The following is a 12,990-nucleotide window of genomic DNA, read 5'->3' as shown; positions in this document are numbered from 1 at the left end:
TGTTTTGTGTTTTCAATGTTATTAATACATAACAGTGCCTAAAGTGTTCAAATTATTCCTTTTATTTCTTCTGGTTCTGTTGTGATTTCACTTTGCTCATTTGCTATTTCATTGATTTTCTGCCCTTTTCTTTCTAATCATATTAGATGAAAATTTATTAATTTTTTCAAAGTCTTTTCAAAGGCTTTTATTTAGCATTTCTATATTTTTGTTTCTAATCTATTTCTCCTCTAACTTTTACTATTTTCTCTTTTGTGCTTTTTTTAGATTTGTTTATCTGTTGGTTTTCTAAGTTCTTAAAATACATATTCATTTCATTAATTCTCTCTTCTTTTTTTCTGTATGTTTGTAGAGATATGATTTTTCCTTTGAAGATTGCTTTAGCTGCATCCCAGCACCTTGGTATATTGTTTTTGTCATTATAATTTTTCCTATAATTATTTCTATGATTTGTTCTCTGACTCATTATTTAGAATTTTATTAATAAATTCCCATTTGGCTTTATTTTTTTTGTTTGTGATACCTAAACTAAAGGCTCTTTTTATTGCACCATGGTTTGTAAAGGTATATTAATTATTTCTTCTTTTTTAACATTTGTTTGTAATATTTCTATTCCCTCACATGTGGTCATTTAAAAAAAAAAATTCCATGTGGTGCAGAAATATGTATATTCTTTTGTCGATTATATTTTCTCTAGCAATTTGTTCAGTTCTTTGTTTTCCCTTTTGTTTATCTTTCTGTTGGACTTATCTAAAACTGAGAGAGGGATACTGAAGTCTCCTGTCCCTATTATGTACTGCCTCTGTCTTCTTGTATCTCAGTTAACATTTCTTTTATGATGCTAAGGCATTTGGGGCACATAAGTTTATTATGGATATTAGTTTGTTTTTGTGATTCCTTTCAGCATAATGTAATTTTGCTTTTTAATCTTTTTTATTTTTTGAATACTTGTTTTTGCTTTGTCAGATAGTATGATTGCAACTCTCACTTTTTTTTTTTGGATTCACCTGATGCATAGTACTTTTTTTTTTCCTCATTCCCTCAATTTTGTTTTTGTTTCTTTGTTTTTTAAATATGTTTCTTATAAGGAACAGATTGTGAGGTTTTTTTATCTAATCTAATCACTTTAATTTTATTGGATTGTTTAATTCATTCACATCTAGAGTTATGTTTATATTTTCCTCCATTTGTCTCTAATATTGTTTTATTGTAAACATAGTATCTGGTTCTTTAAGTTTCTTCAGCTTATTCCTTTCTTAAAGTGGTCCTATTCTCAATGGTACTCTTCCCCTCTCCCTTGATCCCTTCCTCCTGTTAGTTACTATTTTTCCTTTGGGGTTTTGCTTATTAGTTCCCTTTTCTTTCCTTCTTTTCCCTTTCTTCTTTCCCTCTCAGTCAAATAGAGGAAGCACCCTTTCCCTCTTCCCCTTCTGCTAGTACTTCTCATTAATTTTTAAATTTTAATTTTTGTGCCCCTTTCCAGAGTGGGTTTCTCTCACTCTCTCCATTATCCATCTTCTCTTTCTGGCTACTCTGGATCCTTCTTTGACTTCTGGCCCTTATAATTATCTAGTCTCTTTCTATTCTTTGTATTCTTCATGGAATAAAACTTCTGAGGTATCCATTCTGTGCCCTTCCCTCTTAGAAGTTTCTGCTACTATAGGGTTTGCCCCAAGAATTCCTCTTATGTCACTCTCAGAACAAGGCCCATTCCTTCAGGTGATGGAGAAGACATTGGCCTGTGGCAGGATATCCTGCCCTATCCCTGATCATGTAACCCACCACCGATCTATATCTTCTCCTTGGTAACCTTTTTTCTCCATTTTTCTCAAAATCTTCCTGGGTCCATGCCCTCCCACTCTCCAAGGTGTCAAGAAAACTCCAGGATATCCAACTCTCTTCTTCCTGAAGTTAGAAAAGTGTTCTATGTACCAGTTCCCAACCACAACATCTAGCTCAAGGTCCCCATCTCCCTCACAAACATAGGAGCCTTCATCAGTGACATCCCCCTCCCACCACCAAAGCAAGGCTTCTCTCTTTCTCCCATATTTTTAGTCCTTCTCTCACCTCGTGCAGGGTCTTCTGTTCCTGAAACCACCAGAGTCACCTAACCCTCATTACTAACCCTTCATTTCACCATGCACATCACACATTCCCCTCTATTTCCTTGTTCCTCTCCTCTTTCATTTACCCACCCATTTTGTAATATAGTCCCACCAAAACAAAACAAAACAAAAAAACCCAACAAAACAAAACAAAACATTGATTCACCTGCAGGCAGGATTTCACCACGTTCTGTCATAATGCTGTAGGCTCACCTCTTCACTTGGCTTCCATCTTTACCCCTGTCTCTTTGTCTCTTTTTAAGAAGTTTCTCACTGGTCTCCCTGTTGTCACTCTGTTGTTGTTGCTGTTTCTGTCCTTAGCTACTACCCCTCTTGCATTTCTGTTGTCTGGGGTATTTGAGAAGCAAGCAATCTCTTCATATCTCATTTTTCTTTCTAAGAATGTTTCAAATGCCTCAGCTGCATCTTGAGCTCCATTGCTCTTTGGAACACACTATTGCATTTAATATTTAATATTGTTGAGCAACTACCCTCTCCTTATTCTCTCTTCTGTCTCTCCTCTCCTACCCATTAGACCATTCATGTTCATTCTCCTTTATGGGATCATCATATATGCCACATATCTAACTGTACGTGTTCCCCGTTATTTTAATCTATGCCTTCTCTTCATCTTAGATGCAGATAGGTGGTTCAGTGACTATAATGTGGAGCCTGGAGTAAAGATGATCTTAGTTCAAATCTGGCCTAATACATTTACCAGCGATGTGACCCTAAACAAACAACTTAACCTCTGTCTACCTCAGTTTCCTTAATTATAAAATAAAAATAATAGCACTTGCCTTTCAGAGTTGTTGTGAGGATCAAATGAAATAATATTCATAAAGCACTTAGTGTTCCTGGCATACAATATGTGCTTAATAAATGCTTGATCCTTCCTTTTACACTCTATTGCTGGAAAGCCTCATCAGTTCCCAAGAATTTAACTATCATCTCTATATATAGATGACTCTCCTAGATCTATATATCCATCCCCAACCTGTCTTCTGAACTCATCTTGCATCACTGCCTTTTGGATATTTTGTCTCTATCCCCCCATCTCATCCAAACTTCCAAAATTCCCTATTACTCAAGGAAACTACCCTCCTTCCAGTCAATCCAATCCCAGTCTTTGTATCAGCCTCAATTCCTTACTCACACTCACCCCACATATAGAATCAATTGCCAAAACTTGTTATTTCTACCTACAAAGAAACTTTCACATCCTTCCCATTTTCTTTACCCTTATGGTCACCACCCTAGTTCAGGTACTCATCACATCTTGCTATTTCAATAGCCTTCCCATCAGTCTTTCAGCCTTACATCTCTCCATATTCCAATCCATTTTCCACACATCTGCCAAAGCAATTTTCCTTAAGCATGACTGTCATTTATCTAGTCAATAAGCTCCAGTGCCTTGCTATCAACTCTAGAAGCAAATCTAAAAGTTACTTAACATGTTTCACAATCTGGCCCCAACATATTATGCACACTTCATACTTTCTACGGTCCAGTTATTCTGGCTTTCTTATTATTCCTCATAGATGGTCTATTTCTGTGCCTTTGCATTAGATTTCCCCACCCCCACCCACACACACCCTCACCTCAATTTCCTAGAACCCCCAATTTCTTTCAAGAATCAGCTACATTGCCAGCTCCTAGCTGCTGGTTTCCTTCTTCTGACCAATCTTTCCCTCACCTTCCCCACCCCATATCATCTTGTATTTTGTATTAATTTATATATATGGACTTGTCTTCCCGGATAAAATGTTAAGCTTCTTGAGGGCAGGGGTTGGTTGCTTCACTTTTGTCTCTGTATCTCCAGTACTTAGCACAGTGCCTGGAGGCACTTTAGGGCAGCTCTGATGATTACTTTTTCTTTACGTGGAACTGAAATCTGCCCTCTTTGGAATTTACAGCCATTGTTCCTAATTCTACCATGCCTGGGCAAAATAGAACAATTCTGATAATCTCTTTTTCACAAGACAGACTTTCAAATACCAGAAGTCAGATAATATGTACCCCTGAGACTTCCTGAAGCTAATCATTCCCAGTTTTTTTTAACTGATATTGTGATAGTGGTGCTAAATAGCACACTAAACAAATATTGCAACAGTTCCTGGCTCATTCCCATGGACTCCGCTGGTAGAGTGGAAGAGGCAGAAAAGGCTAACATATGATTTGTCTGTCATTTACTTACCTAGCTGGGGGCTGGGAGTGGGGTGGATGTAGTTTATTTTTTTGGTCACCAGGTGGCACTCCAACTCAATATCTTTTCTCTCCTAATAAAATACTCACAAAGTGCCCCCCCTGGGGACTGCAATTCTGCTGGATAAATTGTTCGATTGAATTCCCAGAGTCTGCTCCTCTTAGAAGTCCAACTCTTGGTGGCCAAAACTACTTGAGGCCATAGCTGACTCTCTTCTTTGCTGCCAGATGTCCTTGCAGCTCCTGATGGCTTTCAGTAATATTTTTTCTTCTCTCTATCAATATCTGTCTGATGTGGGTCTCTGTTCCTTCAACTAGGCCTGACCTCTCTGGAACTGACAGCTCCAGATTTAGCATAGTAGAGCAAGTAGGTGTTGCATTGGATAGAGAGCTGGACCTGGAGTCAGGAATATTCAACTTCCTGAGTTCAAATCTGGTCTCAACACTTCCTAGCTGGACAAGTCACTTAACTGTTTGCCTCAGATTCTCTCTGTAAAATGAGCTAGAGAAGGAAATGGCAAAGTACTCCAATATCTTTGCCAAGAAAACCCCAAATGGGATCACAAAGAGTCATACATAACTGAAAATAATTGAACAATAACTGGTAGATAGTTGGTATTCAATAGATGTTTATTGACTATTGACTATTGACTATAGACAGGGTGTTTCCTTCTGGCTGCTAGATATTATGGCCAATGGTGGCATGGAGGGGAGGAAGGAGAGAAAATCTCCTCCACCATCAAGAGGTAAATAGTTGGGTTCTTCCCTGACTGCTGGCTCCTGACTCAAGTGCTCTGAACTCTTGAGCTCTGGAACTGCTGTTTGTCTGTACTTCCCATAGAGCCTGGGTTACTTTCTAGCCCAACAATTGCTTGCCCCCTCTGACTCAGAGAGAGATGTTCCCATTTTGTAAATGGGTTAGCACATCGATACTTCATCATCTGTGGCCACACCTCGAGGGTATGTGTAGGAGGAATACATTTCTCCTCGCCCTACACAAGCGTACATTACATTTAATTTCATTTTGTAAGCTACTGCTCAATTTTCTAGCCTTTTGAGATTTTTTTATCCTGATTTTATCAGCCAATGTAAAAAAGCTTTCATTTAATAAGTACGCATTCCATGCCTTCCATTGATAAAAATATGAAATAGTAGTCAAAGATAGATCTTGAGCACTCCATTGAGACTTTTCTACAAATTGACATGTATCTAATTATAACTATACTTTAGCTTGATCTTTTAAAGCAAAGGAGATGAGGAAGAAGAAAGATCATAGGACCATAGACTACAGATGGAGTGCTGGATTGGACCTCAGGCCTTCTAGTCCAACACCCACCTTTTACAGGTGAGGAAAGTGAGGCTCACAGAAGTTAAGTAACTTATTCAGTCACATGGCTAAAAGACATCAGAAACAGGATTTGAACCAATGTCTCCTGACTCAATATTCATTAAAAAAAACAAACAACTCACAAATAAACCATAGACTAGGAGGTCAGGCAATCAGACTCCAACCTTCTTGATTTTAACTATGTTTACTCTGTATTCAGGAGATTGGGGTCAAACAACATCTTTGACAAGGACAAAGTGACTTAATTTCTGTGAGCCTTAGCTTCTGCACCAATAAAAGGGAGGTCCTATTTCTCAGGTTTTTGTGAGGATCAAATAAGATAATAGTATATAGAAGACCCTAATGTTATATTAAAATGTCAGCTATGAGTATTGCTAACTTTGGGCCAAGGCTTTTTATTCTTCCCTCCTCTCCCCACATTTTAGTATTTAAACAATTATTTTATTGATATCTTTTGTTTTTACATTATATTCAATTCAGAATATATTGATCTCCCATCTTTACACAGCCATCAAAGATTAAAGCAAAGGATTAAGGAGCGAGGGAGGGGAAAGCTGTTCAGCAAAACCAAGCAACACATCACTTGTATCTAACAGCGTATGCACTACTCCATACCCAAAGTTTACCAACACTGCTCTCCTTCTCTCTCTCTCTCTCTCTCTCTCTCTCTCTCTCTCTCTCTCTCTCTCTCTCTCTCTCTGTCTCCATATATGTATGTATGTTCATATACTCATATACATATATGGATTCCATTTTTACAGCACATTCTCTTTAGCGGGAGGTGGAGGAAAGAACTTCCCGTCCTTTCCTCCTTCGCCATTGCAGGGGGCGCTTTATTCTGAAGACTGGGTTTGCCCACATTGCCTCTGGAGCACGCGAACTGAACGGCAGAAGTCCCTCTTCGGACCCAAGGTGCTCAGAGCCCAGGTCAGAGAAAGAGGAAAGAGTAAAAGCAGTCTTCTAACTGAAGGGAAGACGAAGGCTGGCGGCATACCTAGTTGCCAGGTGACGGTACCTGGTTGCTAGGTAACGGAGCGCGTCCTCTCTTCCCTACAACCTCATCCTTCAGCTTGTAAGGTTGGGGGCAGGGAATCCTCTGGAGAACAAATCAAGTTGTTACTACGAGACACCAGGAGGAAAGAAGCCACCCAAGAGGGGTGAGGGATGAAAGGACTCGGGGAGGGGAACCAGCGCAAATGTCAAGCTGAGACATTCTCTCCCACTCCGGTAGAGTGGAGCAGAGATGGAGCTGAGAAAAAGAAGTGGGAGGTGGGGGGGGGGGGGGTGGGGACCGAGGCAGGGCGGGGTAGAGGGACCTGGGAAAGGGAGACAGGCCCCCAGTGAAAGAAATGAGAAAAGGATGTTTTGGGAACAGGCCAAAAGTAGCAGGAAGAACGCACTGTGAGATTTTAAATTTCCTTTCCCTCTACATTAACACTATTTGTGTGAGTTTGTACAATACTGAAACCTATCTAGCAGTCCTATATAAAGCACCTAGTTGCAGAGCTGATAGCCAGCCAGTGATTGTAGACAGTGGGGATGGGATGGGTATCCATTTTTTCCCCATTTTGACTTAAAAAGGAAAGACACACACACACACACACACACACCCCATATAGGCAAAGTTTGGAACACAATAAAAGCACTTCAACTGAGTTTTTTTTCTTTCCCCACAAAAGAAATATGTAATGTGCAAACTCATTTGAAATTAAAAGTAGGGAACATATCAAAATGTCATATGATGATAATGTTAAACTGTACTTGTACGGGGGTGGAAAGTAAGCAAAACTATGATTTCATCTATCTAAAGATTTCCCAGCGTGCTAATTTCATCCATCTAAAAAGATGGGCAGCTTGTCTTAGATGCATGGGAGGACAAGTGACTTGCTTGCTCCATGGTCATTCAGCTGGTATGTATGTGTCTTGAACCCAAATCTTCCTTACCCCAAGGCTGGCTCTATAGCTGTTAGGTCATGCTGCTTCTCTTTCATATTACGGTCTGTGAAAGTGGATGAAAGTTAACCTATGTAGATACAGTTGAAGTTGAGAGAAACAGAAAAATGGAGAACCAAGCAGAGACAAGGAGGATGAAGTCTCTGCCTGCTACTTTTGTTGTACTTTGCAATAGCACTTGGAATTTGGATGGTGAATTAAGTAATAATTAATAAATAATAATAATAAATAATTAATCTTTTAGAAATGCTTCATAACTCCTCTTTAGAAATAGTCTTTTAACTATAGCCATAGATTTTGGATCAAAAAAGAGACCTTAGCAGTAGTTAATCATTTAGGCCAACCCCCTAACTTGCAGATGAGGAAACTGAGATCCAGAGAGGTAAGTGACTTACTCACAAATGCACTGGTATTAAGTGGCAGAGCTGAGATTTGAATTCATTTCCTCTGATTCCAAATACAAGATTGTTCTATTGAACCACAATGCATCAAATTTTGGCAGCCAGCTTCTCTGTTTTTATTTTCAAATATCATGCTTTATTTTTTAAATAAAAGTTTATTTTCCCACAAAGTATTAAATGTTTTTCTGGGGAGTGAAGGGATGGCATAGGTTTTTAAATTTTTGTTTGCAACCTTAGAGGCATGAGTTAGTTTGTGAAATATTGTATAAAAACCCTTAAAATTTTAAAAATCATCACCTTTTAAGAGGATAGGATAACATCTTCCATCAATGCCTGAAAGTTACATTTAGGATGACCATTTGCTACAGAGGAAGAGAAAGTGATCCAGAGCCAGCCCTAGTGTTTGGAAAATGTTAGTAGTTCTTATGGGTTCAATTATCATCTCTATGTAAACAACTTACATGTCTACATATCTAGCTCCAGTATCTCTCCTGAAGTTCATTCACACGTCACAAAGTGCCTATTGAACATTTCAAACTGGGTGTCCCAGAAACATCTTAATCTCAAAATGTCCTAAACATTTTCTTTGCCCCTAAACCACCCTTTCCCCAAATTTCCATATTTATATCTAAGGGCACCACTATTTCTCTTGTCTCCCAGGTTTATTTGTTTATTTTTTTTGTGAGGCAGTGAGGTAAAGTGACTTGCCCAGGGTCACACAGTTGGTAAGTATTAAGTGTCTGAAGTCAGATTTAAACTGAGGTCTTCCTGAATCCAGCGCCGGTGCTGTATACACTGTGCCATCTAGTCGCCCCTCTCTCAGGTTTAACCTTGGCATTATCCCCAACTTGTTACTCTTCCTCACCCCAGAGTTTTTTACATCATTCTCCCAACAGCTGATGAAGTGATTTTCTTTAAGTGAAGATCTGACCATGCTGCTCTCTTGCTTAATAAACTCCTGTGCCTCCCAATTGCTTCTATGATCAAATATAAACTCCTCTAATTGGCTTTTAAAGCAATTTATAACTTAGCCCCAAACTATTTTTTCAGCCTTGTTATATGTTACTCACATTCCCTCACTCTATAGTCTTCCCTTACTCTCTTATAGGGCCAGAGAGGTGGCACAGTAGATAGAGCACTAAGCCTGGAGTCAGGAAGATCTGAGCTTAAATCCAGTCATAGACTCTGACTAGCTGTGTGACTTTGGGCAAGTCACTTAATCTGTCTCAGTTTCCTCATCTGTAAAACATGAATAATAATAGCACCTATCTCCCAAGGTTGTCATGAAGATATAAAATGTTTAGGATGGTACCTGGCATATAATATGTTTTTTGAAGAATAAAAGGGAGTATTTAAAAATGAAAAGTAATATGAACATGTTTAGAAGGTAAATTGATATTTTTCCTCTTCACTACTAAGTTGAATTTATGAGTTATGAATCTTACTAGTTTGGTAGCATTTTTTATTAGTTAATGTGAGTCCTGAATGAGTATAAAAGAACCCAATGGAGTTGGCTCACTCAATAAAAATAGATTTGGAAAAATATTTTTGAGAGAAGAACAATAATAAAACAATTCAACTTTGATTTCTTATCAATCAATCAACAAACATTTATTCAGTGCCTACTAAGGGTCAGGACTGTGTTCAGTGCTGGGATACAAAAAGAGGTAAAAGACAGTCCTTGGCCTCAAGGAGTTCACAGTCTAACTGGGAAGACTACATGCAAGCAAATATATATACAAAGCAAGCTATCTATAGGATAAATAGGAAATAAATCCTTCCCTTGAAGTATCAGTGGAAAATTGTTTATATAAGAAAAGTGAACCCAACTACAGCAACTTCCTTTATCCAAAGAAAGTTAGAAAACCCCAAACCCATAGTGTTATTTAGAAATCACATTCTCACAAGTAATTATTGAAATGATTGTACAAAGTGGAGAGATTTAAAAAAAAAACAACTTGTGGAAGTGTTTCAGCTTCACCCTTCCTGAAAAATGAGACATTTTATTCCTTGTTATATTTATTTATTCTAATAATCTGGGACAAATTAAGAATAGGTGGGGATCTAGGGAGGCAGTCTCCCCTAATGGGAAGTCATTTACAATTCAGTTTTGCAAAATTGAGTTTTGGGGCCCTTGAATGTTAGGCACACACCAAAAGAAACATAAGGACCAAAAAAGGGTAGACAACGCCCATTGAATTAAGACAGCTTTTAGAGTCTGCCAAAATCCTTGTGAAGGGGTGGACATTGAGAGTCTTACATAATTATATAATAAAAACAGTATAAATTTAATGGAATACTAATATGTGCTTCAAAGAACATTGCAGAATTCTACCGCAATATGCTTTTCATATCTGCAATAATATAGAAATGAGCTATGCATTTTGTTTATTTTACAGGCCACACGTATCAAAATGTCTAGAGTCCCAAAGCATTTTGGACTAAGTTATGATGAAGAATTGAAGATGCTGAAGGAACTTGAGAAGGTTCGCAAACAAACAAGGAAAGATTTCCTTAAATTCAAGCTGGTACAGGAATCGAAATCAAAACGGAGTCCTCTAGCCTTTTCAGCTCTACCAAGAGATTTTAATAATTACTCTTCCCAGAGTTCAGAAAGTTCATACGAGGCCATCGCTACAGACAAGATTGTTCCACCTGAACCGTGTTCTTCTGCACTTCAACACACAGAAAAACAAAGTCATGATCCCAGAAAGAAGATTCAAGGAAGTAAATTACTCTTCAAAGAGAGCAGAAAGATGACGTCACTTGCTGGTAGACCTAGAAACCAGACGTTTTGTCCCAAAGAATTTTATTTGAAAAATACTGCTTACATGTATCAACATGGAAAGGAAAAACCAGTGATTGCCTCACTAGCAGGCACTTCTAAACAAGTTGTTTTATTTAAACAGCCAGCTCCTCCTCACAAGTCTAGATACCCCCGAGTTATTCTTCGGCGAAGGTTACCAACTCCTCAGTTCCCTCTTCCTTTGCCAAAACGCGACGGGAAAAGCGAACCTTCTTCTGTCCCAAACTCGTATCATGCTGAAGAAATCATAAATAAGGAAGCTATGACAAGTGACCACGAGGCTGAAAAGAGCTCGCTGAGAAAAAGGAGGTGGGCGGGACCCCGCAGAGAAGGCATTTCTTACAGTTCTCAGGCTGAGAAAAAAAGGAAAAAAAGTTTCATCTCTAGCCCTATCAGAGACGTCAAGGTTCCGGAGGAGCCCGCGATACAAGTTCAGACAGTAAAGGAGGAAGAACCCCAAGCCGAGGAATCCGAAAAAAAAGTACCCGAAATGCATTTGCCAGAGAGAGAAGTCCCAAGGTGTATTGAGGAAATAATTGTTTCCCTTCAGTCTGAACGTCAGTCAGCGGTGGACAAGATGATCAAAGATCTCATAGAGAGTATCCTTGGCCAGAACTACGACATTAAAATGGAAGTAGGTCAATCAGAAGAAAGAGTTATAGTTTCTGTTGGATAAATATTACCATAGGGCAAGCTGCATTTTTCTTTTCAGAGCCTACAGTGTGTAATGACACTGAAGTCAGGCAAGACACAAAATGGTCACACACACCCTTGAGTCTTGATCTTGTCACCCAGGGTACATGCATGGTTTTTCCCAAAGTGAAATAATTTTTTAAAATTGGTTTAAAGCTCAGTATCTCTGAACCCAAACAATACAAGGCCTTTTATAGCCTTATCCCCCTACCCATTCACTATTTAAAAGGGTGTATAGTATTGTTGGGGGTTTTGCAGTTTAAATAGAGGCTGCTTGGCTTTAAGTCACTTATCTTCCATGTGCCTCAAGCCATTTCCTAGAATCTAAATTTTAATCTTAGTCTTGTTGAGTAAGGGTAATCCCTCCACACGAGGCAATCACAGAAAGTCTTTGAATTTTAAAAAAGTTCTTCAATTTTAAAGTCTAGTACTATGTTAGTCATTTTGAGAAAATATTTTGAAATCACAAGAAGAAAATTAGCTTATTTTGTTGTTCAGTCATATTCTACTCTTCATGACTTCTTTTGACATTTTCTTGGCAAAGACACTGGAATGGTTTGCCATTTCCTTCTCTAGCTCATTTTACAGAGGAGGAAACTGAGACAAACGGGGTTAACTGACTTGCCCAGGGTCACACTGCTGGGAAGTGTCTGAGGTAAGATTTGAACTTAGGAAGATGAGTCTTCCTGACTCCATGTTGGGCACTCTATCCACTGCCCCTCCTAAATGCCGGAAATCTAGCTGATTAACAGTACTTTAACATGTTGAATCTATAAGTCCTGTAGGGGGCAGCTAGGTGGGACAGTGGATAGGACACTGGCGGGCAGGGTAGGGAGAGAGGCGTAAATCCAGGCTACCAAATTCACCTCTTTTAGAAATGTCACTCTCTTCCTTGCAGATATCCATTAGAAACTAACTGCATCAGAAGTTCACAACTCCCCATCTCAGTCACCTAAAAAAGACAAAGGGTAGCTTCCATCATCTAACTCCATGATTTAACAGTGGCTTTGCCTAAGTGGGTCTTCTCCAATCTCCTCAAATGTATAGAACTAGGGGCAGCTAGATAGCACGGTGGATAGAGCACTGGCCCTAGAGTCAGGAGGACCTGACTTCAAATTCGGCCTCAGGATCACACAAGCAGTATATATGAGAGGTAGGATATGCACCCAGGTTTTCCTGACCTTGATGTCAGAGAACCAAGGCTTATATTCATAACCATGAACTTCCACTATAGTGTGTTTTGAAAAAGTAAATACCGGCATATTCAAGATCTAGTTTAGAGGTGGCAAGGTGGATAGAGCACTGGGCCTGGAGTCAGGAAAGCCTGAGTCTACATCCAATCTTAGATACTTAATAGCTATATTACCCTGGACAAATCACTTAAGCTCTGTTTGCCTCAGTTTCTTCATCTGTAAAACGCAGATAATAATAGCACCTGCCTCCCAGGGTTGTTGTAAGGATCAAATCAAATAATATTTG

General features: G+C 38.9%; 1 protein-coding gene across 1 annotated transcript in view; it reads left to right on the top strand.

Annotated features, from left to right (window-relative positions):
- The window catches only part of TTC6 (tetratricopeptide repeat domain 6), a 329,783-nt gene that overhangs the window by 28,469 nt on the left and 288,324 nt on the right, over window positions 1-12,990 (top strand). The window contains exon 2 of the mRNA XM_027847447.1: window positions 10,412-11,490. Coding sequence (XP_027703248.1) covers window positions 10,427-11,490 — 1,064 coding nt within the window. The 5' untranslated portion in view covers window positions 10,412-10,426. The remainder of the gene's footprint in view (window positions 1-10,411; window positions 11,491-12,990) is intronic.

The sequence above is a fragment of the Vombatus ursinus genome, unplaced genomic scaffold (assembly GCF_900497805.2).
Source record: "Vombatus ursinus unplaced genomic scaffold, bare-nosed wombat genome assembly UNPS02015406.1, whole genome shotgun sequence".
Taxonomy (NCBI): Eukaryota; Metazoa; Chordata; class Mammalia; order Diprotodontia; family Vombatidae; genus Vombatus; species Vombatus ursinus.
The sequence above is the reverse complement of the archived record's forward strand: the minus strand, read 5'-3'. Positions and strand labels throughout refer to the sequence as shown.